General features: G+C 45.5%; 2 protein-coding genes across 5 annotated transcripts in view; one reads left to right on the top strand and one right to left on the bottom strand.

Annotated features, from left to right (window-relative positions):
• The window catches only part of Sirt2 (NAD-dependent protein deacylase sirtuin-2), a 57,838-nt gene extending 43,459 nt beyond the window's left edge, over positions 1-14,379 (bottom strand). For 2 of the 3 annotated variants that reach the window (XM_089563490.1, XM_089563488.1), the window contains exons 1-3: positions 14,243-14,379; positions 9,991-10,136; positions 1,641-1,671 (exon numbers count right to left, since the gene is read on the bottom strand). In XM_089563490.1, coding sequence (XP_089419616.1) covers positions 1,641-1,671; positions 9,991-10,136; positions 14,243-14,252 — 187 coding nt within the window. In that variant the 5' untranslated portion in view covers positions 14,253-14,379. Of the gene's footprint in view, positions 1-1,640; positions 1,672-9,990; positions 10,137-11,573; positions 11,593-14,242 lie in introns of those variants that run through there. The other variant, XM_089563489.1, reaches the window with a different exon arrangement.
• Positions 14,380-15,902: 1,523 nt separating this feature from the next.
• The window catches only part of Syx5 (syntaxin 5), a 36,519-nt gene continuing 28,524 nt past the window's right edge, over positions 15,903-23,897 (top strand). The window contains exons 1-2 of one of the 2 annotated variants that reach the window (XM_089563522.1): positions 15,903-16,036; positions 20,512-20,720. In XM_089563522.1, the coding sequence (XP_089419648.1) occupies positions 20,544-20,720 (177 nt within the window). In that variant the 5' untranslated portion in view covers positions 15,903-16,036; positions 20,512-20,543. The other variant, XM_089563521.1, reaches the window with a different exon arrangement.

Here is a 23,897-nt window from a genome sequence, read left to right as displayed (position 1 = left end):
ATTATACTTTTCTCGACTTGGTATCCGACCTGAAAATTACATCGTTAATGATTCTACACGAGCCTCGCGCCATAAGCATGCCCTTAGCCTGAAACCTATTTTTGCACGCACAAATACCTACAAGTTTTCCTTTTTTCCGAGAACAGTTTCTCAATGGAAAGCTCTACCGGAGAACTCTCCGTTGCTTTGTAATCATTCTTGATTTTCACTGTTGGTTTAGTAGCTATACTGTAACCGCATCTTCAATTGTATTTTTTCGTTACTTGTTTTATGGTATTTATATTGTTCGGCACTATCGCACCTGCTTTGCTTTTTTCTCCTGTATGTATTTCCTTCTCCTGCTTGGACATACAGCATATCCGCAGTATTCAATAAATAAATAAATAAATTTCAAGCAAAACAATTCCTTGAGCACTTATGCAATTTTTAACCACTTATTTTGTGAAGAGCTTTGAAAAAAATTTCCTGAGGGAAACTTTCTGAAATGTATGCCATTGGGTTCTCTTGACACCAAGGAATGCAATAAGGGTAAAATTGTCTTCCTGCCTATCATATAACTTAGGTAATAGGGTTTTGAAGTTGTCGCTTCAGATATGAGAAGTGTGCATTCCTGTTTGTGAAGACGCAGCTTCAGTACCCTATAACTCAAGTTCTATGATAGCCAGGATGATAATTATACCCTTATTGCATTCCTTGGTATCAAGAGAACCAAATGGCATACATTTCAGCGAGTTTCCCTCAGGAAATTTTCTCCAAAACTGTTCGCAAAATACTTGCATAAAAAGTGCATAAGTGCTCAAGGAATTGTTCAACATGAAATTAAATGATATATCTAGAACCAGAGCACAAAAATACATGTTCCCTGAAAACTTCATAATTCTAACTAGATTAACAAAATTTTCAACACCAGGCTCCCCCCTTAAGTGAGAGTAGGCTCTTTGCGATTAGAACACGGTAACCTGTCCAAACAGGCCAACTTCCATAAGTGTTAAGTTTTCTTTTTCACAGCCGCTGGATGGCTGGCAAGGGAGGACAGAGAACTGGTGCAGCACCAGATCAGAACCAGCACACCGTACAGGCTGTGGTGTGGTCCCAGACCAGAGCTCTACTTCAGCAAAGAGTATATGTGGTCACACCTGGGGGCCATTACTAGCTTCCCGAGTGGTAATCAATGCATCTGCGATGATCTCGAGTCATGACCCGTGTGCAGACACATACAGCATCAGGATAACAAAACGCTGCCAGTGTGGGGTACTTGTAGCAGGGACTTCTCAACAGCAAGATGTTACAAGACATTGCAAGACGTTTCAAGACGTTATTTGTGCCTGCTAAGGAGAATGTTAACGCTGGTTCACACACAAGCGACTGGGCAAATTGTGCAGTTGAGCGGAGCGTCGCAGCGAAAAATTTTCAACTTGTTGTAACCTCGGCACGTGAGCTGCTTGAGCCGCCGCGGCGACTCAAAACAGGTTTTTGTGTCACAATGGCAGGATCCGTTAGCATTTTCGCTTGCATGTGAAACAAGCTTTAGAAAGGGGTCACCGTGGCTAACCTCTGACAGCCGCCATATAAGCTTTACCACCTGACTGACACTCCACACTGTGACGTAAAGAATTAAAGAGCAAAAGAAAAACACTCACAAAGGTCAGTTGGCTGTTCGGGCTCATCAGCCTGAAAAAATAAGCATAGAAAAATAAATGCTCCATCGTGTGTGAACGCCTACCCTTGGTTCAGCGCAAAAGACGAACACAGAGAAAGGAAACGACACACACAGAGCACTACTAACAGCTGATTTATTCATGGATGCAAGAAACACATTCATAGTCATTCGCACACATGCGCACATTCGGGCGGCTGCAGGCTACTTTAAGTTTTACATGACTCACACTATCTAAGCTCACCTTTTGTCTGTGAAAAAAAGCGCAGGTAACAAGATAAGGTAGGTAACTATGAGGATGAAAATGACAAAAGGAAAAGATATGGAAGGAATATGAACGAAAAAACTCTGAGAATCGGCAGACGACCAAAGAAACGGGCCAGGACGTTACATGACGTTGTCCAAAAACACACGTTTCCTTTCTCTGTGTTCGTCTTTCACGCTGAACCAAGTTTCTACAATGTGCTACCAACTAGCCCAGCATGAAGTTTTGTTGAAGACTACACTGGAGAGTGTGGAAGGGTCTCAGAGTAGGCAGGTGCAGCCCAACTCTCACTTCTGACGTAACGAAAACAAGGGCTACGCAGAACGTTCACTTACATGACAACAACACTGGAAGGAAGAGAGAATGACAAACTTTTAAGAGGCAAAATCTTTCTCAGCAGTGCTGAAAGCAGCACTGACGAAGATCAGCAATGCCAGCAGCATCAATGACACACGACGCGAACAATATTTTTCAAGGCGACAGAGCCAGTCGCCTCGAACCACAGCCGAGTGGAACGCCTTACCCTCTGAGGTAGCTGACATGCCCTCAGTTGGATCTTTTGTTACGGCCGTGTCACCTTATCTATGATGCAGCAAGTATTTCTTTACAGCGCTTCTTGCTTTGCCGTCCGCCTTACGAAGTGTATTCCTTCTTTCTTTTTTTTTCTGTTTTTTGATTGTGCACATTCCTTCATGACTGATTGTCAACAGCATGTTTTCTTTCTTTGCCGCTGTTAAACACACCTTAGCAATTGTTCAACAACAATGTATCCACTCCTGCTTTGACTGCTAAGAGGCAGTTGGCAGTATTTGATAAATAAATAAAATAAATAAAATAAAAAAGTAGCCACCAACTAGTCCAAAATAGCCACCACATTCAAAATTAACACCGAACAGCATTTTCTGACCGTTTCACATATGAAGACCCCATTTTACTCACATGGGCCATTCATGATGTTATTTTAAACTGCTACATCAAGACATAAAATGACGACCATGGCAAGTTGCCTTGCGTCTTTTCAAGGGTAAGAGCAGGGATCGGATAAGCCGAAGTCACTTTGGAGCAGCTTTTGGAGCAGCCAAAATGCTTTCTGGCTCAGATAGACACTGCATCTTGTGATGTATAAGTAGTGATTATTTTTCTGGATTTTTCATTGGTGCGACTTACGTACGGCAAAAAACTGCGCACCACAATGCGCCATCACAGAAGGCAAGCGCAGCAGGGGGCAGCAGAAATGCGGGCAGATAAGATTAAGAAGTCTGCGGTTAAGGGATGGCCGCAGCTGGCGAAGGACAGGGTTAATTGGAGAGAGACATGGGAGAGGCCTTTGCCCTGCAGTGGGCATAGTCAGGCTGATGATGGTGATTAAGCACCATCATTGCTGTTCTCAATTACTAAGTTTGAAAAGTAAATCGGTGTGCAAAAAAAGAACGCAAATCGAGTTGCTAGAGAGTTTTAGTGAAGCGCAATCCGGTACCGTGATCCGCTTTCGGAGGGACTCAGTTGCACATGCGCAGTGGCAAGTGAGCGCTCCTCAAGGCCATCAGCGCATTTGCAGGTAGCTGAGCACAAAAGTGGTTCATGGTAGCAGAACACTATGCTAAAACTCTTTCTACCACTTTCACTGCAAAGCCATAGCTCACTGGTCATATATGACTGACGTTTTGAAACTAAATTAATGACTGGTGGCGAGAGGGTGCTTGGGAAGAGCAACCTGGGTCGCACAAAAGCCCCACAAGGTGGCAGCACCTGCCATCGCGGGGCAGTGGCACAGTCACTTAACTACTGCACCAGGAGTGGCATCAGGACTCCCAGAGATCTGTGAATGTTAAGTCAAGAATGACTAACTCCGTACACATGGGGAATAACCCATCAGTGCTACCGCATCATACTCTTAAGGCAGAGCTTAAGTGTCTCCTCCAATTTTTTTGTGTGACAATGTAGCAGCATCTGCCTTTTGGCACAGTTTGGCACATTTTGGTACAATTTGGCGCATTTTGGCACAATTTGGCAGTTTGGCACATTTTGGTACAGTTTGGTAGTTTGGCACATTTTGGCACAGTTTGGTGCAATTGCTGCAGCAATCACATCACTGGTATGTGGCATCAAGTGAGCTCAAAGCAACTCTCATAGGAAATGACTTTCCGAGTCCTCTTTCCTGTCACGGAAGCGGCATTGTCCTGCTCTTTAATGCGATTAAATGTAAGCCCACAGACAGCAATCGTGTTTGCAAACGGTAGTTGCTCTTCATGCCTCTCGCATTTCCCACTAAGTGAAGAAAAAATGGACAGTGCAAGGATGCTGCACTTTAAAGGGACACCGAGAAGAACGCTATCAAATTTTTTTTGTTAGTAAAAATCCGATAGTTCGGCACTCTGTGGCTTTGTTGCCGCTTGTCCGGCAGCGAAAAGTGCATTGATTGCTAAGAGATTTAGATTCGAAGTTGAGAAACTTTTTCTCACCACTACAATTCAAACTCGGGACTCTCTGATGACAAAATAGGACAAGAGTGATGTAAAGCAGCGGAAACAGAATTGAGGTCTTCGTGATCACTGGCCGCGAGCGCTGTGCTCCCACCTAGCAGCAGCCGAGATGAAAATTACTGCCGGCAGGACGTTGCAGGCCTCTACCAGCCATCGTCGCTTTACATTTGCACCAACATTATGATGGATCCTGTTTCCGATTCCGACAATGAAGTTCTTGCATAGACTGCGGCCTGCATTTAGCGACCTCACAGCACACAGCGTCACTGTCACCACCAAGCCACCGTCACGACTGATGTGCAGCGACTGATACGTGCGGGCATATCTAAATTCTGTAATAAGAGTCCTCGTAGGGCTGGTTATGCAGCCTAGCGCCTTGGTACGTTGACGAAGCGAACATGCCGAGTGGTACGTTTGCTAACATGGAGGCGCGCTGAACATTGGCTATACACAGCTCTTTTTCCTTGTTGCAGTTGCGTGCCATTGCACGAACTTCGTCCGAGGTGCACTTGGAGAGGCACTCGGAGGTCCTCTGCTGCTCCACCCTTGTAAATTGAAGCACGTAACGAAACCATGCAGGCACGCAGAATGCATAGCAGCGAAACACCCCGAAACATACCGAAACTTAGCTGGATGCCTCTTGCGCCGCCAATTGTAGGCTTTCTTTGACTTCCAACATTAGCATTGTCTTTTTTACGTTTTCCTGGTGTTATAAAAGTGTAGTAGTGGTTTCAAAACTAAACTTATATACTTCAATATCGATAAAACACATAACCTTCATGTATGTTTCCGTCAGCCTCAAAGATCTGTGGTACCTTATCTCCTATTTCATTACCATCCCAGTACTTACGAGACTGGCCTGTGGCACGGTAAAACCTGTATTTTAGTTCTTACCCTTTTCTACCTTACAACAGCTTTGTTTTTCAGTAAGAGTGGCGTTCTTGGGTTTTGGAGCTCGTATTCTGTTGACACAAGCGAACTTCAATTTCTCCTCAGTGCCCCTTTAAATTGCAGTGTCCAAAGTTCCTGTCACTGCAGCAAAGTTGTCACAGATAAGCAAATTAAGCTGCCAATTCAAACAGGGCATGCCAAAAAGTCTTAGTAAGCAGTACACTGACTGGGACTGCCAGCGTACAGCTTCCTGGGATTGTCAGTGTACGGCTTCTTGACACTGTCACCCGCAAGCCACGACAATCCCCCAGTCTTTGAATACCGAAAATCTCAATACATTTTTCAAAAAAATGCGGAAGGAAAAAAATACATTGTCCAGAAAAACCTGTGATCCAAAACGCCTAAATTTCAAAAATGGAACTGTTCAATGATGTACAAAAACATGTATTGATAACTTCACTGCATAAAAATGTCGACCGGCATTTCTGGCACAAGGTATCAACAACTCCTTATCTAATTCTGCAGAATCCAGTCTGGATTTGTGTCGTGCCAAGCGCGGAATGAACTTCGGAACACACCCGGTCCCTCTGTGGCAATGAAGAGACTAGCTGAAATCTTAAGTCATTTTTTGGAACCTTCACCCCCTTGCACCTAAGCAATGAGGGGAAGCCACAACGGCAGCTGGCGTTCGCAGCATTCTTGCTTTTCTTGCTGTGTTCCTCAGACCCGGCCCACTAATACATAAGCGGGTCATTCTAGTTCTCAAATGGTTTTCCCTCAGTGCTTAGGCCCCGTGAAGAAGCTGATGTGTTTCTCCTTTTCATGTCACTTCCCCACAGGAAGGGCCCACTCTCAGATAAGCACACTAAGCTTTTTTTTTTTTCAAATGCTACACCCTCTTGCAGTGAATCACTGCAGGGAAGCCACCATGGCAGGTAGCTGCCATTTGCATTCCACCTCGTGTCGCATGCCCCTAGACTCGGCCCACTTGTATGTTTAGTGGTTAGCCACTAAACTTATTACTATATTATAAGACTAGAGTTTGGGGAAATTTTACACATGGTAGCTGGGAAACCACGGTAACTGGGAACGTATTAACAGGAAGAAAAATAGCACAACTTTATGTGACATTATTAATGCCCTTTCTAGCCCATGAACTGGGAAATCATATCAAATGTAGCAACGAGGTAATACTGCATATCATCATCATCAGCCTGACTACACCCACTGCAGGGCAAAGGACTCTCCCATGTCTCTCCAATTAACCCTGTCTTTCGCCAGTTGCGGCCACCGTACACCCGTAAATTTCTTAATCTCATCCGCCCACCTAACTTTCTGCCACCCCCTGCTACGCTTGCCTTCTCTTGGTATCCACTCGGTTACCATTTAAGACAGCGGTTATCTTGCCTTCACATTACATGCCCTGCCCAAGCCCACTTCTTCCGCTTGATTTCAACTAGGACATCATTAACCCACGTTTGTTCCCCCACCCACTTCGCCCGCTACTGATATCTTAACGTTACACCTATCATTTTTCTTTCCATAGCTCGCTGCGTTGTCCTTAACTTAAGCTGAACCCTCTTTGTTAGCCTCCACATTTCTGCCCCATAGGTGAGTACCGGTAAGATACAGCTGTTGTATACTTATATACAACAGCTTGTATAGCTGTTGTGTACTGTATATACTGTACATATGAGGGTCGTTCAATAAAGATTTCCCCTGACCCACTTCCTTTAGACGGAGAGCAACTAAACTTTGCAGATTTATTAGTCCTTCTCTGCATAGGTGCCGCTCAGGGACACACACTTCTCCCATTATTTTATGCAACTTTAAACATCTCGCTTGTAGAAGTCAACAGGTAGCTCCAAAAACCATGTTGTGACTTCAGAAATCAGAGTCTCATCATCTGGAAAATGCTTGCCCTTCAAATATGGCTTCACTGTTGGAAAGAGCTGGCAGTCCGATGGTGTGAGGTCGGGTGAATAAGGATGATGCGGTAGAATTTCAAAGCCGCAGCAGCGTGCTTCCATCTGGGCAACATGAGAGTTGTGAACTGAGGCACTGTCTTGCAGAAGGCGGACACCTTTGGTGAGCATGCCACGTCTCTTGCTTTTGATGGCCTCCCGCAATTTTTTCCGCAGTGAAGCATAGTATGCCCCAGTAATCGTGGCACCTTTTGCTAGCAAATCCACCAAGACTACTCCGTGCTGGTCACTAAAGACTGTGAGCATGACCTTGCCCGCCTAGGGCTGGGCGCGTGCCTTCTTTGGAGGCGGTGGGTCCAAGTGCTTCGATTGCACCGACGGGACTTTAGTCTCCCGATTATAGTAATAGACTCAGCTTTCATACTGTGCATTCAGTCTGTTTAAAAAGTCATCCTGGTTTCCATGGCACATCGTCAAAAGAGCCTGGGAATATTCGGCTCGTTCCTGCTTTCGGAAAGGTGTGAGCAGCCGGGGGACCCAGCGAGCGGATAACGTACGCATGTGAAGATGGTTCTGAATGATTTTTTCCATGGACCCCACACTAATCTTGATATTTTGGGCTAGAACTCGAACGGTTACGCGGCGATTTTCTAAAATGGCGGCCTCCACTGGATGGATGGTGTGTTCATCGATAGCGGAGTGAGGTCGCCCTGCAATCAGAGCCATTTCCACCAAAGTCCGACCACATTTGAATGGACAATGCCAGCTCATTACTACATCATATGATGGGGAATCCTCCCCATAAACCTGTTTTGTCTCATCGAACGTCTCCCTTGGAGTGGAGCCTTTCAAGTACAGGAACTTGATTTGTGCTCTGTATTCCACTGCATCCATTATCCCACCTCACACCACTTCAGCACCTCTGAAAGGAATACTGTTATTTGTTGAGAGTTGCACATTGGCGCGTGACCTATAGGGACTTAAGTCATTACACATGCGCAGTTTCAGCATCCTGCAATAAGTAGAAGTGAGTCAGGGGAAATCTTTATTGAACGCCCCTCGTATAATAACAATAATAATAATAATAATAATAATACTCTACTGCGCAATGTATGTCCAGGCAATAAACCTGCTTCATTGACCACTTCTGCCCGGAGACTTCTCTGTACCACACTGATGAGTCAACCAACCCACCACAGTGTCCTTGGTAAGCCATGGAGCTGAGAAGCAACATGACTCGTAGGTCTTAGCTAGCTGGATCCAGACATCACATAGCCCATACCCTCATAAGATTGCCGAGGCAAAAAAACAATGACAAAGGCAACATATGTATCAGCTTATCTTCCATTCTGTGACCGACAGGAAGTGTGTGCCCTTATCACTTCACATTTAATTGCTATTATCACAAGCAGGCACCTCATAAGAGCCCATCCATCTGTGCACGATCAGTCGGTCACTAAAAAACTCTAGCTGGATACTTTGCGCTTGGTTGTTATTTTTATGTTCAGTACTTTAACCTCCTACAATACACCATAAGCCAGCCAAAAGTTCCACCCTAGCATTAATGCGGAGGGAATGAAAAAAAGAATTTTCAAGACTTAGAAATACAAGCTTAAGCACAGGCGTTTGAACATAAGTAACAATGCCTTGATCACTAAAATGTCACTAAGTTGGGTACTAACACAAACTGTTCATATGCATTTTGTTTGTTGCACACAGTAGGATACAGTTCACCACACTGAATCACCTAGAAACTGAAATTCAAATCAAATGTTTCCCGCTTTTTGCTGTGTGAGTACTAGAGCCTGGGGCTCTGTCAGATGACCTTTCGTGTCACCCTTAGTCTCATCCATCAAAATAGTTGTAAATGCCTGCATTCATGAAATAAAAAAAAAAGAAAAACAAACTTCAGAAAACACAAATTCCCTCCAGGGCAAGTGATCGGTTCTTTCGCTGCCAATTTACTCAGCCCCATCATTTCGGATCGGTCACCAATATCTACTGCTGGGAACCAAAGTGGTGTACACCATTCGAGCATTGACCGAACAACACTGCAGCACTGAGCTTTCAAAAAGGCCTTTTCAATAAGCCAGAGCACAGCAGCTTAGAACTGATAGGGGCTTAACGTAGTTAAACCGAGTAGACCTCCAAAAGCAGGTGTACATTCTTCCATTGGAGGGGGCACTTAAACTCTGCCTTAGGGGTGTGGCATGATATCTTTAGTGGGTTATTATTGCCCATGTATGCTGAATTGGTAATTCCTACTTAAGATTCATAGATGGCGGTGAGTCTTCACATACCACTACCAGCACAGTGGCGCAGCGGTTAAGCGATGCGCCACTCCACTGGCAGGTGGCTGTTTTCTATCCCAGCCGCTCGTCGGGATTTTGCAACCCATGTTGCTCTTCCCAAGCAACCTCTCGAGCAGATGGCACGACGCTCATCCTAACTAACCCGAGCTTACCTGAGTAACTCGTGCAAGCTCGGGTAGTAACTCGGGTTGCTAGGCAATGGCACAAGATCGTACGTGCAGTGCCAAGATCCTTGATCGGTGTTGGTGAGCGTACAAGCGTTTTTGCACTAAAACAAGGCAAGTGAAATGCCAGCAGGTAAGAACAGTTCCCGCTTTGGATGTCTCAACACCAGGCACAACCATGGCTGGGCAGTACAATGTAGTTTGGCCAGCATTTGCCTGGTATGGCACCTATTTGCTGCCGAGAGAGCAGAGGTTTCTCCCACGAGCATTCTGAGTAGGAGTGCGGAGCTGACCTGGAGCTGGGAGGATGCCCGGCTGCTGGCGGCAGCTGTAGTTGCTGGCTGGCTGCTACAGGTGCACGATGGGGCTGCGCTCGCCTCGGTCGACTCCCCCGGCTGCTCCTCTTCGGCCCCCGAGAGCAGCCGCGAGCTCTCCCCCTCTGCATAGCAACACCATTCTTCTCAGCCTCCCAACACAGCCTGTCCAAGGCTCCAAACAGCGTGGAATTACGTGCACTCACAGAGTCATGGGGCTAAAGGGACACACAGCACAGCACTGGCCCACTTACGAAGCTATAAGGAGGATGCAGAGTTGCTACCATCTTTTTAGAAGACCCCTATGTTCACACAGTACAGCTTATTCCTTATGTAGCTGCCGTGGTGGCTCAGTGGTTATGGTGCTCGGCTTCTGACCCGAAAGACGCGGGTTCGGTCCCGGCCGCACCGGTTGAATCTCGATGGAGGCGAAATGCTAGAGGCCTGTGTGCTGTGCGATGTCAGTGCACATTAAAGAACCCCAGGTGGTCGAAATTTCCAGAGCCCTCCACTACGGCGTCCCTCATAGCCTGAGTCGCTTTGGGACGTTAAACCCCATAAACCAATCAACCTTATTCCTTATGTGCACATAAGGAATTCTCCATTTCCTAGCACGAGTTTTTCCTCTGCGAGCAATGCTCATACCGCTTTGGCCTTACCTCTGGCAACAGACAGAACACGCTAGAGTGAGCCCTGCACACTGCATTCAAAGCAGCCGAAAATAAGGATCAAAGTAATAGCCATGCCACAGACAAGTAACAATAACATTTTAGTCACATGACACTGCAGACCCCTAGCGATATTCAAACTTGAAAGGGTTTCAAAGAGGCGATTTTCAAAGGCAGTCAAAAGGTCCACCATTCACTCAGCATATCGCAGTGGCATTGCTGCCGTCAGGCTCTCTTTCGGTAAATTTAACAATAAGTTGTCACAAACATAATTGCCTTTTCCTATTTACTTTTTACTTGCCATTACTTGGCTTAGCTTGGCTTGGCTTATGGGGTTCAACGTCCCAAAGCGACTCAGGCCATGAGGGACGCCGTAGTGGAGGGCTCCGGAAATTTCGACCACCTGGGGTTCTTTGACGTGCACTGACATCGCACAGCACACGGGCCTCGAAAATTTCGCCTCCAGTGAAATTCGACCACCACAGCCAGGATCAAACCCGCGTCTTTTGGGTCAGCAGCCAAGCACCATAACCACTGAGCCACCGCGGCGGCTCTTTACTAGCCATGAGTTACGGTTGAAAGTCTTAATCTGTGCTAGGTGCCGGTATTTATTTTCCCTGCTGTCTGACAACACCTTTTTTCGTTGTTGCTATCTGCTCATTTTTAATTTTCCTTATATCTGCTGTTTTACAAATGACTGTGAAAGAGGTGCTGCTGATTAACAGTTTTGGCTTCTTTCGAGAATGGTTGCTGCTATTAATGCATTTGGACTCCAAAACTGAAGGGACAAAAGCCAGAACTAAGAAGTTTGAGGATGACAGTTCAAACCATTACACTGAAGAACTATCTTATGTAATCTGTGTTGAAAGCTATCAACACAAAGCATATACTTACTCATAAATTTTTGTTTTCCAAAGGATGCTGCGTACAAAGGTAGACACATTAGCGTTTTGAAGGCACTTTAAAGTCTTGAATGTCTCCTCGTTACTTTGTTGAGTTGAGTGACAGCTGAACCAAATTCATTGAAAAGTCACGTGTAGCACAGTCTACATAGGTCTACAGACTCACTCATGAGTTGGCTCACTCAAGCTCATTTCAGATCATGATCCGAGTCTTGAGTGAGTCTGGACTCGCATCCAGATCATGATTTGAGTTGTGAGTTCGTCCGGACTCACATTCAGATCATGATCTGAGTCGAGTGTCCACTCGCATTCAGATCGTGATCAGAGTAGTGATGAGTCCAGGCTCACATTCAGATCGTGGTCCGAGTCCTGGCCAGTCCGGTAGAGTGTGGGACTAATCAAGGAAGTTCATAAAATGAGGTTGAACAATCCCATAATCCCGAGTGAATCTATGACACCGATTGGGCACGAGTTTATAACGTTCATAAACATACGTTTCCTGTGCACTCGTAATACTGAATAGACTTTTGGTTGAGGTGATGATGTAGAGCAATTTCATTGTTTAGTAGCATGCAATTCTTGTGTCTGTTGCAGTGTAGACCATTACTAAAGGTAAGAAAGGTTGATTAGCTAATATACAATGATACCGCGCTTGGTATCATTGGATATTAGCTGTGACTTGATGCATCACAATTGCTTCAGTTCATTTTTTGTTGTTTCTTAATAGGTTGCAAAGCACATGCAGCGGCCTGAGATCTTTACATCGCGTGAATGGCAGCTAGAGGCCTCTAGGCCTCTCAGCCAGGCCTGGCTACAGGCTAGCTGCAGTTAGGAGCTCATCACAACACTCTGTTTTGTTTTAACAATTTTTTTGTCATTTTAGGCGCGTAACTTGGGCCATTGTAAGTAAAAATGATTCAGCTATCCGATGTGAGCTTATAGGAGTCCCGAGTCAAGGCAGACCTGGATGAATAATGAGTTGAAATGTGCGAGTAAGCACGAATTAGTGAGCGCAGATCAGTCCTGAGTCAAAATGAGTAAGTCAAGGTGAGTCATGAGTGGAAATAAGTGAGCCCAGATGAACCATGAGTCCAGATGAGTTGTGAGTTGAAATGATAAGGTTTTATGGAGCTTAATGAAGGACGCCGTAGTGGAGGGCTTCAAATGTGACAGCTGCTGCTGGGATTGAACCCGCGTCTTTCGGGTAAGTAGCCGAGCTCCATAACCACTGAGCCATCACGGAGGCTATGAGCCGAAATGAATGAGTGAGTCAAAATTAGTCATGAGTTGAAATGAGTGAGTGAGCCTAGATGAGTCATGAAACTGAGTGAGACACGAGTCTCCATGATTGGTTGACCCTGGATGACTGGTGAGTCTGAACGAACCCAAGTGAATTGTAAGCCTAAATGAGTGACTGTGAGTGAGCCCGGACCTCAGTGAGTGCGAGTCTGAGTGAGTCCGTAGGTTGACTAAACTTTTTTCAGTGAGCCTGAGACAGCACTCATGATTTTGCCAAAGTATGAGCACAGCACATGACATACAACTGGGCTTAATGATGCTCAGTTTGACACCAGTTCAAATTCCTGCAGTAACATGGGTATAATATAAGTATTTGTGCTGTGTAAGCAGATCAGGTCATCACGAGTCAAGCATGAGCTAAGAGGAAATATTTAACACCTGAAGTATTGGAGAACTTACAATTTGCAAGTGCCACAAAGACACCTGCCAATCAATCATACCAGTTCCAGTGGTGCAATGGGAGAAACTAGACGTTCTCAGCGGGGGCTGGAGAGACTGACTGAGAGACACCAGCAAAGAACAAAATATACTTTTCGTAAAGCGGCGGAAATCAGTACCTTTCCCTTAACACTAGGCAAGCGGCCAGGTCAACTCAAGTTGATCGTCCATGACCAACCAATATACGAGTCCCAAGACCCCAAACTAGCCTACTAATGACTAGCACAAGTAGATCGAGGCAAAAAATTACGCGGTCGAAAGGAAATATCTACTAGCACAGCGGCTGCCAACCACAACTTCCAAACACAACAGCGCTGCGTAACAAGGAAACCTGTCTCGCTTCATCACATACACCAAACAAAGCAGAATCAATGCAATGAAAAACAATTCATCACCTAACTGCTGACAGCACATGCCCATACACATACCCATACTTGCGCAGAGACCGAGTCTTCCAAGTTACTGCTGCGCATGTAAATGCAGTTAAGCTTAATTGGACAACGCGAGACAGTGCGCCGGTAAGGCTTTTCTTGTTGATGCCGCAAGTACTGGTCATGTGCTGTCTGCGTATAGTTGATGCATTGTTGTTCGACCTTTTCCACAAGTCGAAAATGCGTGGCTGCCAATACCGGCCAGCAGAAAGATTTGTCAGCTGCCAGAGGAAGCATCCGAGCACAGAGGAGTGAATTTTTTTCAGAGTGAAATGCACGCACGTCCTGAAGGTAGTACTGCCAGAGCACGCACTACGCACTAGCTCACAGGGCTGGGCGCTTTGCAGCCTCTGTACTCGTTCAGGAAACACGTTGGGCAGCTTTGGAGACATCTCCGCGCACCGACGCGATCCGAAACTCGGATCATGCGCGATGTTGGCCCGCGACACTTCTGCCCGGTGACGCACAAACCCGACCGGCAAAGCGCGCTTACCTTTCTCCATGTCGAGAGGAAATTCGCTCAACAACGAGCACACATTCTCAAAAACAGAATTTGAAGCGCGTCAAGCAAGCAACAAATCAGCTGAAGGAAAGTGAAGTGCTGCCATGCAGCCTGCAGGGGGCGCTGGCTGAAGGGCAGTAGAGAAATGACAAGGTTGCAGATTGATGAAGCGTTGGGTCCTCGGCGGCAGGGATAAATTTGCTCAGGAGGCCAAAATTTTTTGTCTTGCTGTAATCACGTCTTATTCTAGTTTGTGGCATGCGATTACTCAATATATGATTACTCCGATCCACAAATATGAATTTTGATGGAGGCGAAATTCTAGAGGCCCGTGTGTTGTGCGTTGTCAGTGCACGTTAAAGAACCTCAGGTGGTCGAAATTTCCGGAGCTCTCCACTGCGGCGTCTCTCATAGCCTTCGGCGCATTTTAATGTCGAATAAACGTGCTTTCAATCAATCTTTGGGACATTAAACCCCATAAACCTAAACCAAACAAATAGCTGACGCTGCCAACTTCACCCGCAGCTTCACCGAGCTTTCATCCTAACAGTTGTGAATATCCGATTCATTGCCTCACCCACAGTCATTTACGGCATGTGCATGCTAGATCAGCTTTTTTAAAGTGTTTTTTGCTTTATAATTTTTTAAAAAGGCATCCACTTTGCGAACGCAGCCGCTCTATCGAAAGCTCTAAAGCGGAGGAGCGGCACCTGCCACATACGTTATCAAAACCTCAAAACGTCGGCAGGCGCCCGTGTTCTCTGCGATGTGAGTGAGCATCCGGTGGTCGAAATTATTCCGGAGCCCTTCACTACGGCACCTCTTCCTTTCTTCTCTCACTCCCTCCTTTATCCCTTACGGCGCCGTTCGGGTGTCAGCACAGCTCAGAGAGCTAGGGCCGTAGGGGCTTTAAATGCTTGCTCGTTTTCGCTTTTGGTTTTTTGTCAGTTTGCTGCCGGCCCTATTGTTTTGGCTTAATGTTAAGTGGATTCCAAAAGAGGGCAAGCGTAGCTGGGGGCGGAAGAAAGCTAGGTTGATGGGGATGCGGTGGCCGCAGCCCTTCCATGCCGCAGCCCATGCCGCAGCCTTACAGCCGGAGCTGTCAAAGGACAGGGCTAGGAGCGGCCTTTGCCCTGCAGTGGGCGTAGTCAGGTTGATGATGATGACTCGCTTATTGCACTGCCAAACATTGATCGCATGCTTTGACAGACGTAATGTAAATAAGAGAGAAAAAAAAAAGACTCCTCACTGCGCTGAGGTACGCACTCCAGCTGTGAACGTTGGTACAACCGTACAACTCTTTCACCATGGTCCAGTGTGTAAGAAACTCTATTCGATTTCTTACTTTTTGCTGGTTTTCTGCTTTCCGTCGATTTCTGATCCGCGCGCTTTCCCATGGCAAGATAATTCAATGAAAGGGCTAAACAAGAAACCTTTTCACACGCACAACAAACTTTTGCTTTGAAAGCTCTGACCAAACTATGGACCATACTTATGCTACGCTAGCGCCAAAATTTCATAGCTTTTCGGCTTTACCGGCATTTGAATGAACTGAATAAAGTACTCAAAATCAGTATTTTTGAAGGCCGGTGTTCAAGTTGGTCCTTGTCCTGCTGCTGATAGTGAGGCAACGACCGCAGCGCCACGTTTCAGATAAATGAGCAAAATATGTGCGAAACCATACGGAACTGTACACGCATCGCGTTCTCCACTTGATATTTTTGTATGCTGTGGTGTAGCCATTTGTGCGGGAGCAAAGTGGCGAGTTATCAGCTGTGCTGTTGGGTCAGTATAATCTCAATGTGTTGAGTCGCCAGCGCGGCGCGTTGCTGCTGTGTTCTCATGGTCGTTTACCTCAAGACTAGGCCCGAGCGCCCGTACAGGTTGACCGTCCGGAACTTGAAAGTTATCCCGTTTCCTGCTGTTACAGCCACGGCGGCTACAGCTGGCTGTGTGTAGTGTTGCCGGGTTCGGCTCGTCCGTGTTTGTTCCTTCGTGGTTTTCGTGCGCGGCAACCGACAGCGGCCCCAGTTTCGTCCCGGGTCGGCGGAGTTGTGCATCAGGGAATCGGCATCACCGGCACCCGTGCCCATGGATTGACGCTGGCTCCGAAGTCCACGTTGCATACGTAAGCGCCCGGTTCCCTTCCCGAGGCGCTGTGACGGGCGCCTGTTTGACGGAGCCAGTGAGCGAAACCGGGCGACGGTGATCGTGCGAGGGGCGGTGACCGGACTCCAGGCGTTGCCCTCCCTGACCCGTGGTCCGGCTACTTTCAGAGCGTAACTGTGGTGCCTCTTAACGTGGCACCGGAGCTCGCGACCTGACAGTCGGGTCTGAAATTGCGCTTCCGATTACTGGGCTGACGAAACGCATAGGCGGCGTTTACGTAACACGTCTCTCTTTTGTTATTAGTGTATTGGGTTTAACGTCCCAAACAACTCGGGCTACGAGGGACGCCGTAGTGAAGGGCTCCGGAAAATTCGGCCACCTGGGGTTCTTTAACGTGCACTGACGTCGCACAGTACACGGGCCTCTAGGATTTCGCCTCCATCGAAATTCAGCCGCCGCGGGCGGGTCTCTTTTGTTATTGTTAGCGAACATTGCGTAAGTAGTACTTGTTCTTACGAGAGGAAACTTTTGTTTGAGCATAGAAAACTATGAAAGTAAATAAAATAGCCTTAATTCGTGGGCTGAATGTTCAGACGGCTTGAATCGGACATTGTGGCAATCAAGAGGTGGCGGTCTGCCAGGGCTTAATTCTTCAAGTGGTCTGCAGTTAACTCTTTTGCACCAGCTGTGGCCTAGCATTTGTGGCGGGCTTCCTGAGCACATCATTCCAACTTGTTCTCTGCTGCCTTGACTGACCTATACATATCCGTCCAGTCACTAGCTACGTTTCGTGCCGTGCAAGTCCATTTTCTAGTTGCTTCCACTGGGTGGAGGGTTGATTTGGATTGGTTGATTTATGCTGCTTGTTTTGCGGTTTTATATTCCACTTATCCTTTGCAGTTCCATCTCTGACTGCACTATTCTTAGCCCCATTTCGCACTTTTGTATTCTTAAAAGTTTCGACCCCGTAAGTTCATACTGCCTACGCTGATTACGTACAGCCATGAGCAAGTTTGGCGCGCGGGAGCGGTGCGCTATGGATTGAATGAGTGGAGTCTTGGTGCAGTGATTTTATTAAACTCATGCTACTAGCGCTTTTATTGTTTGTAGGTCTGTGTCTGTCCTCGAGTGCCAACACTGTCTTTGAAACTGAGCGTTAAAAATGTTCTTTCTTTGCTCCTCAGAGCACCACTTAAATTTTTCAGGCAAGCCAGCTCACATCCGTCCAAATTTTTTTGCAACCTTAACACTTATCAGTGCTTGTGTTGTTTTTCTCGTTTCTGTAGTTTTTGGACAGGTGACTTTAGTTTTGTTTCTTTTTCTTCATCCGCCCTAAAGTATGTTTGTGTAGTTGTGCTGTCATTAAAGGGCAACTAGGTACGTTTTTTGAACGTTTTGAGTTGATAATTACATCACATTCCTAGAGTCCCTTCTCTCCTGCACAAAAAAGTGTTTTCTAGAATACATACTTGAATTATTTTAAAACAGCAAAAGCCACTAAAGCGAAATTGGACTTCAACTAAACCGTGTCATAGTGGACCAAGCTGTGACGTGGTGGATACTGTCAGAAAAAAGCATATTGTGTGTGTGCAGATTGGCTAAACTGGCGACTGTAAGCGATAGCTTGGATCATTGTTTGTCTGAAAAGACCAAAAACAAGCTTGAAATTTTGTCCTTCACCAGATGCAGGGCGAATGCCGATGAGCGTGCAAACTCTGACATCATACGCACAAGGTTGCCCGTAAAAATCGTCCCAATTGAGGCCACGAAACGAGAAATTGTAAAGTTAATCTGCACTGCTATTAAATGCCAACCATCTGCAAAATTTGACACATAAGACCAGAAGACTGCGGAGAACATACCATGAAAGTGTCAGTAAAATCTGTAGAGGCAGAGAAAAGGCCAGAGTTGTCTTCGTGTTCTTTCTCGTTTGAGTTATATGTCAGCTGCTGCATTCACCTGGGAGTGTCTGCCAAGATGTGCCCAGGTGATAATAGCCCTTTCAGGCTCTTTGTACACAACTGAGTACACAGCAAACTCACGGCTTTTTCTGAGGGACTGGTGCACCTAGCAGTGATTTCGTTGTTTCAGTCGAATTGAGCACCTTTCTCATCGCAAATAAGTTGTTTTTTTTTTCATCATGTAGCGAACGCAAGTAAATAATATTTCACATAACAGTGAGCTAGGCAGCACTTTGTCCCCTATTTCTGTGCAGACACATTTTGCCGTGAGCAAAAACATGGGTGGTTATTGCTCAATTTTGAGCGTAATGTGCATCTTGGAGACACAAAGTGATTCCACGATTCCTAAGGTGCTTACCTGGCACGAGAGAATATTTCATGTTGTTATTTCTAACAAATGTGACACTTTGTACGAAATTCAGCGTATGGGAAAAACTTACCTGCTGGTCTTTCACACTCGAAAACTAACAAATTCTCTTCCTTGAAGCCTGAATATACTGCTTAGGTGAAAAAATAATTGATTTCGATGCAAACAGAAAATGGAAGGGATAGAGCTGTCAGTGTCATAAACTGATTATACTGGTAACTGAAATGTCGGAGCAGTAAATGTTTTAATACTGCTGCCCAATGTTCAGCAGTATAAGTTTCATATAGCATATTGAAGACACCTTCATGACACTTTATTGGAGAAACAAACCCAATCAAAAGTCCAATTTTTTAACCTTTTGTGCAGTAGCAGGACATGAGTCCCACCTGCTTTAGTCGGTGGCAAAAGGGAAACTATGCCTCTATGTACCGTTCTTTTTATACAGAACACTACCGAAGCATCAAACAAGCCATTCAGTGTGCTTGTATAATTCGCTAATGGGCCGCCTTGGTATTTTGTGTGCGTTTACAAGTGCGCATATACAGTACAACAATATCTATCTTATTGGGGGAAAAAAAAAAATTGTTGAGGTTTTGAGCCTTGTCTTTCACCAAACTGCCTCATAATACTTCTTAAAGCAATTTTCAATTCTAATTCAAGTTGTCTAATGCGTTCAAATAGACATGTACCACATTTGAGGCCTTTTTACGACGTATTTGGTACAACTTTGTACACCTTTTTTTATACAAGACCAGTTGTCGAAATGGCTTGAAAGTGAGGCCATTGAATTCCTAGATTCATTCTGAGTGCAATTTTACCATTTGTATGCATGTGAGACATGTACACAGCTTACGCCTTATAAATGGTTCGAGTGAGATTCACATATCATGCGTCGTATCAGTGGTTGTCAGGTCTGCATCTTAGGTGGTGTACTACTGTTTGTGCTCTCAGTGGCTGCGAAATGTGATCTTCGCCATTGCTCTAGTTTCCTTCAGACTGCCAGTTCAGACACATGTGCACACACATGTGCACACAGTCTTGGACTTTTCTATAATGGGCCCTAAGGCCTGTTTTGCCTGTCTGTCACTGGAGGAGGTGGATTTCTCATGTACTCTGGTTTCCCTCTCACTGCCAGTTCTTTTCACACATGTGGGCTTTTCTATAATGGGCCCTAAGGCCTGCTTTGCCTCTATATCTCTAGAGGAGGTGGATTTCTCATGGTTCTGTATTGAGAAATGAAGCCAGTTTTTCTGCTGCAATCCAACTGCTCAGAGGAAATGGTTTCCCGCATTGTTTGAAAGGGCTGAATATTTAATGCAGTACGGCTGGAGCATGCATTGTGATCCATTTGTGCTGTATGATGCTCTGAATGTTTTAATCAGTGCAGACCGCTTACTTACCCTTTGAAATCGGGAGATGAACTTGGGCTAGGCAATAGTTCTAGCTTGATTTTGCAGGGTAGCATAAGGCGACAATTTTTAGGCAGTTTGTTCTTGCTGCCAAGCTATGAGTTAGAAAAATTGAATTCTTTGTCTCGCTTATGTCTTTTCATGCTTGTAGCCATCCTGAAGTGTTCGGTTTGCTTCACGTCACAAGTAGGACTCGTTTGGCTCACATGATGCATTGCGTTGCATTTTCAGAGATTAGGATTCAGTTTTTCATTCTGTTTGTTTTCTTTAATCGACTGGCACTTGTAATTGCACCCTCCAAGGGCTGCCATTTCTTCGCAATATTGTTCCTCTTGTTGCAATGAGGTGAACACACCTGAAAACGTTTCACTTTGTCAGCGGGGGCCTTACGAGTGCATGCTTCCCCTCCTGCAGGGTGTGTGTGAGGATGCCCCGAGCTGAGCCCAATGAGCACACTCCGTAGACGCACCGTCTCGGGCTCGGAGCACGAGGACCCTCCCGGTCTCAGGCGCACCCCTGCCACCGGCTTTGTCACCACGTCCAACGGACCGGCAGCTGACATGACAAGCCGAGACCGCACAGCCGAGTTCAAGTCGGCTGCCAAGCTGATGCAGGGCACCATGGTGAGTGACCACGGTGGCTGGGCACCATGGTGAATGACCACGGTGGCTGGGCACCATGGTGAGTGACCACGGTGGCTCAACTCTACCTGGTAGCTGAGCACATTACAACTGTAGCGGGATACTACCGTATTAAGGGAGTAATTACTCATTGACGTCCACCCGAGCGCAGCCATACAGCTACAAAGGAAAGTGTACAGCTTTCTCAGAAACTTCGTAGTTAAAGAAAAATTCGTCCTGGTCCAGGGTTCGAACCCGGGACCACCGCTTCACCGTAGCAGTCGCTCTACCAATTGAGCTAACTGGGACGGCAAGCTTATGGTAGGGCGAGAGCGAATTGATCAATAACTCAATAAGTGGGAACTGTGTTGGTCCAATATTTTATGGGAATCCCGCAAGGTGGAGTAGATTTGTAATAAGGAAGTAATTACTCATTGACATCCACCCAATCTACTCCACCTTGGGGGATTCCCCTAAAACATTGGACCGGTACTACCGTATTTTCCGGTGTATAAGACGCGGCTTTTTTTTTTTTTCAAAAATCTTGCTGATGCGTTCTATACAAGGGTGCGTCTTATACGCAAATATTTTTTTTTTTTTTTGCGAGTTCAGAAATTACTCAGGTTCATGTTCAAGCATTTTACACCGAAAAAATATCACTACCAATAACGTGGTTGTAACACAGTTAATACATCTATACCGGGACGACCGTGCGCAACTTTTTTTAGGTGGACTTTATCATGAAACGGCGGGGATGACAACTTCTGGGATCACAAACACATGGCCGTTTCGGAGGCCCCAAGTAAAAGTAATGTGAAATGCCAAAAGATGGCGACAATCGCGCTTCTCGCCATTGTCAAGACAAGCCGGCCTTCTTTTTTAGTCACCCTTTGCAGCTTTGCTCCGTGTGCGTAGTACGTACGTATTGCGAAGAGAACGTTTCAGCCGCGTTGCTTCCAGAAATGGGTGAACATTTTGATAGCGAATCCAAAGATGAAGACTTCGAAGGTTTTAAATGAAAATAAAATGTTGTTATGTACACAAGGAGAGTTTATTCGTTTTTCTTTCTTTTTTGCTAAAACGGGGACGGTTTTGGCCTAAGTGCTGCCTTTTCCGATCACTTAGTGGTGCTTAAGAACTTCCCACAGGTACGGTGCATTTCGCGATGGTCCCACAAGCGTGTTTAATTAAGCCTCACCAACCTAACTGGGTAAATTGGGGTGCGTCTTATATACCAACTTTTTCAATGACACCCTGCATATATGGTGGGTGCGTCTTATACACCGGAAAATACGGTACTAAAAAAAATCGCAGTAGTTAGCAGTGCGCCACGATCTGTGATGTCCTGTGTTATGCCCCTGTCACATGGGAACATTTAAAGGCTGTCGAGTCTAGAGCCTTCAAGAGTCCCCATCGCTATCGAACTCAAAGGAGTTCTGCCGCTTCTACATGGCAAACTCGATCACCGTCTACATTTTCAGTCATCTCACACACGCGTGTTGTGATGCCATTGTCACCGCCAGTAACTTTACAGGCGGGCTAGCAATCAACCAACAAGTTTAGCTTGGGAAGGTTAAGAACAAAATCTCTAATCGTTACAGTAGTATGATTCACTGTTGAAATGAACTTTGTGGTCTTGGACAAGCTGTCGTAGCATTCATGCACTTTTGAGGAAGCTGGTGGTGGTTGCCTTTGTATCGCAGGCAGCAACGATACTATGCGTGCTGCAGTGTGTTTTGTAGGCTGGGCTGTCTTTTTATTTTCTGGGAAATAAGTTGTGCGATTTGCTGTATTTTTCAAAATATATACTACTCTGATTTTACTCCCCTGCGTGTCGCTGTAACGCTCCGCATCCAGAGTGCTTGAAGGCTCTCGAAATCTCGACAGTTCCGTGCTGCTCCTTTGACTCAACGGATTATTGAGCCGATGGCCTTTGAAACTGCTCGTGTAGCTGCGCTCAGTGGCCTTTGAAATCATAGTTTATCGGATCCGACTACAGTCAGTGTGTTGTTGCTTCCATTCGTGAAGCGCGAACAAAAAAACTGAAATGTCTACACAAAAACACATTAGGTAGCTCCTGGAGAGCAAATACAAGTGGGATTAACTCATCTAAAGGAATTTTTTGCACTTTTGAAGGGAAATTAAACTCTGTCATCACTGAGCATTTCCTGGCTAAAATCTTCTCACTTTTGTATTTTTGTTACGTTTGTCGTAAATAGTACAGTTTTGCAGTTTAGTCCATTGCACCCAGATGTGCTCCTCCATTGGGCCTTTGCTGCAGTGCAAAACTGAACAGTTCAGTCGTTTTCAGGCAGTGAGTATAGCTGCTTAGCTCAGGTCCATTCCTCGGGTCCTACTTGCTGCTTTTTCTCCTGAGCCAGGTTTATGATTTCCAAAGTTTCTTTTTATTTTATTATTTTTTTATTCTTCCCCGTCAGGTACAAAGGGAGTAATACAGATTGTACAGAGGGAGTAGGAAAAAAAATGCATTGAAATTGGCATTAGAAAATACAGTGCACAAATATTTTACCAAATGCGACACCATATCTTTTATTACGATGATGTAAAGGTAGCCAACTGAGTTCCTCCTCCTCACCAATTCAACCAATTAGCTACCCACTGAAAAAAAAAAAAATGGAGAAAAGGAGGAACTGCAAGGTGTGGTGTAAAACAAAAAAAACAAGAACAGAACTCTCGACTAATGTAATGCGCAACAGATTCCTTATCTACCTGCACGGCGTGTCCTTACATGACGCTTGTGCTTTCTCCAGTTGCATAGCAGTCATATTGCCTTAGTTGGAAGGCTACAGAAAGTGCATTGTATTATGTACGCAGCTGAAAAATCACAGGAACGGTAGCTAAGAATATATGCAACATTTTTTTTTTACATTTTGATTTTTTGTGATCAATTTGTGGCTCAGTGAAGCAGCTTATTTTTGTTTTGCCTGTATTCGTATTTCGTGTTACCCGCATATTTAAACAATAAATTTTCAAAAATTTTTCCACACTGGAATTTTTTTGTTCAGAAATATAGTCAGTAAGCTACAGTTTCATATTGTTACGGGGAAATACTATTTACATTTATTTACAAGCAATCGGTGAATAGTTCCTAGCGGCGAGCATATGGAAGCACCAACGCCAGCAGGAAGCACCAGCAACCTCTTCTTCTTCGTGCGACCC

This window comes from Amblyomma mixtum, chromosome 10 (genome assembly GCF_055824585.1).
Source record: "Amblyomma mixtum isolate Tamu chromosome 10, ASM5582458v1, whole genome shotgun sequence".
NCBI lineage: Eukaryota > Metazoa > Arthropoda > Arachnida > Ixodida > Ixodidae > Amblyomma > Amblyomma mixtum.
The sequence above is the reverse complement of the archived record's forward strand: the minus strand, read 5'-3'. Positions and strand labels throughout refer to the sequence as shown.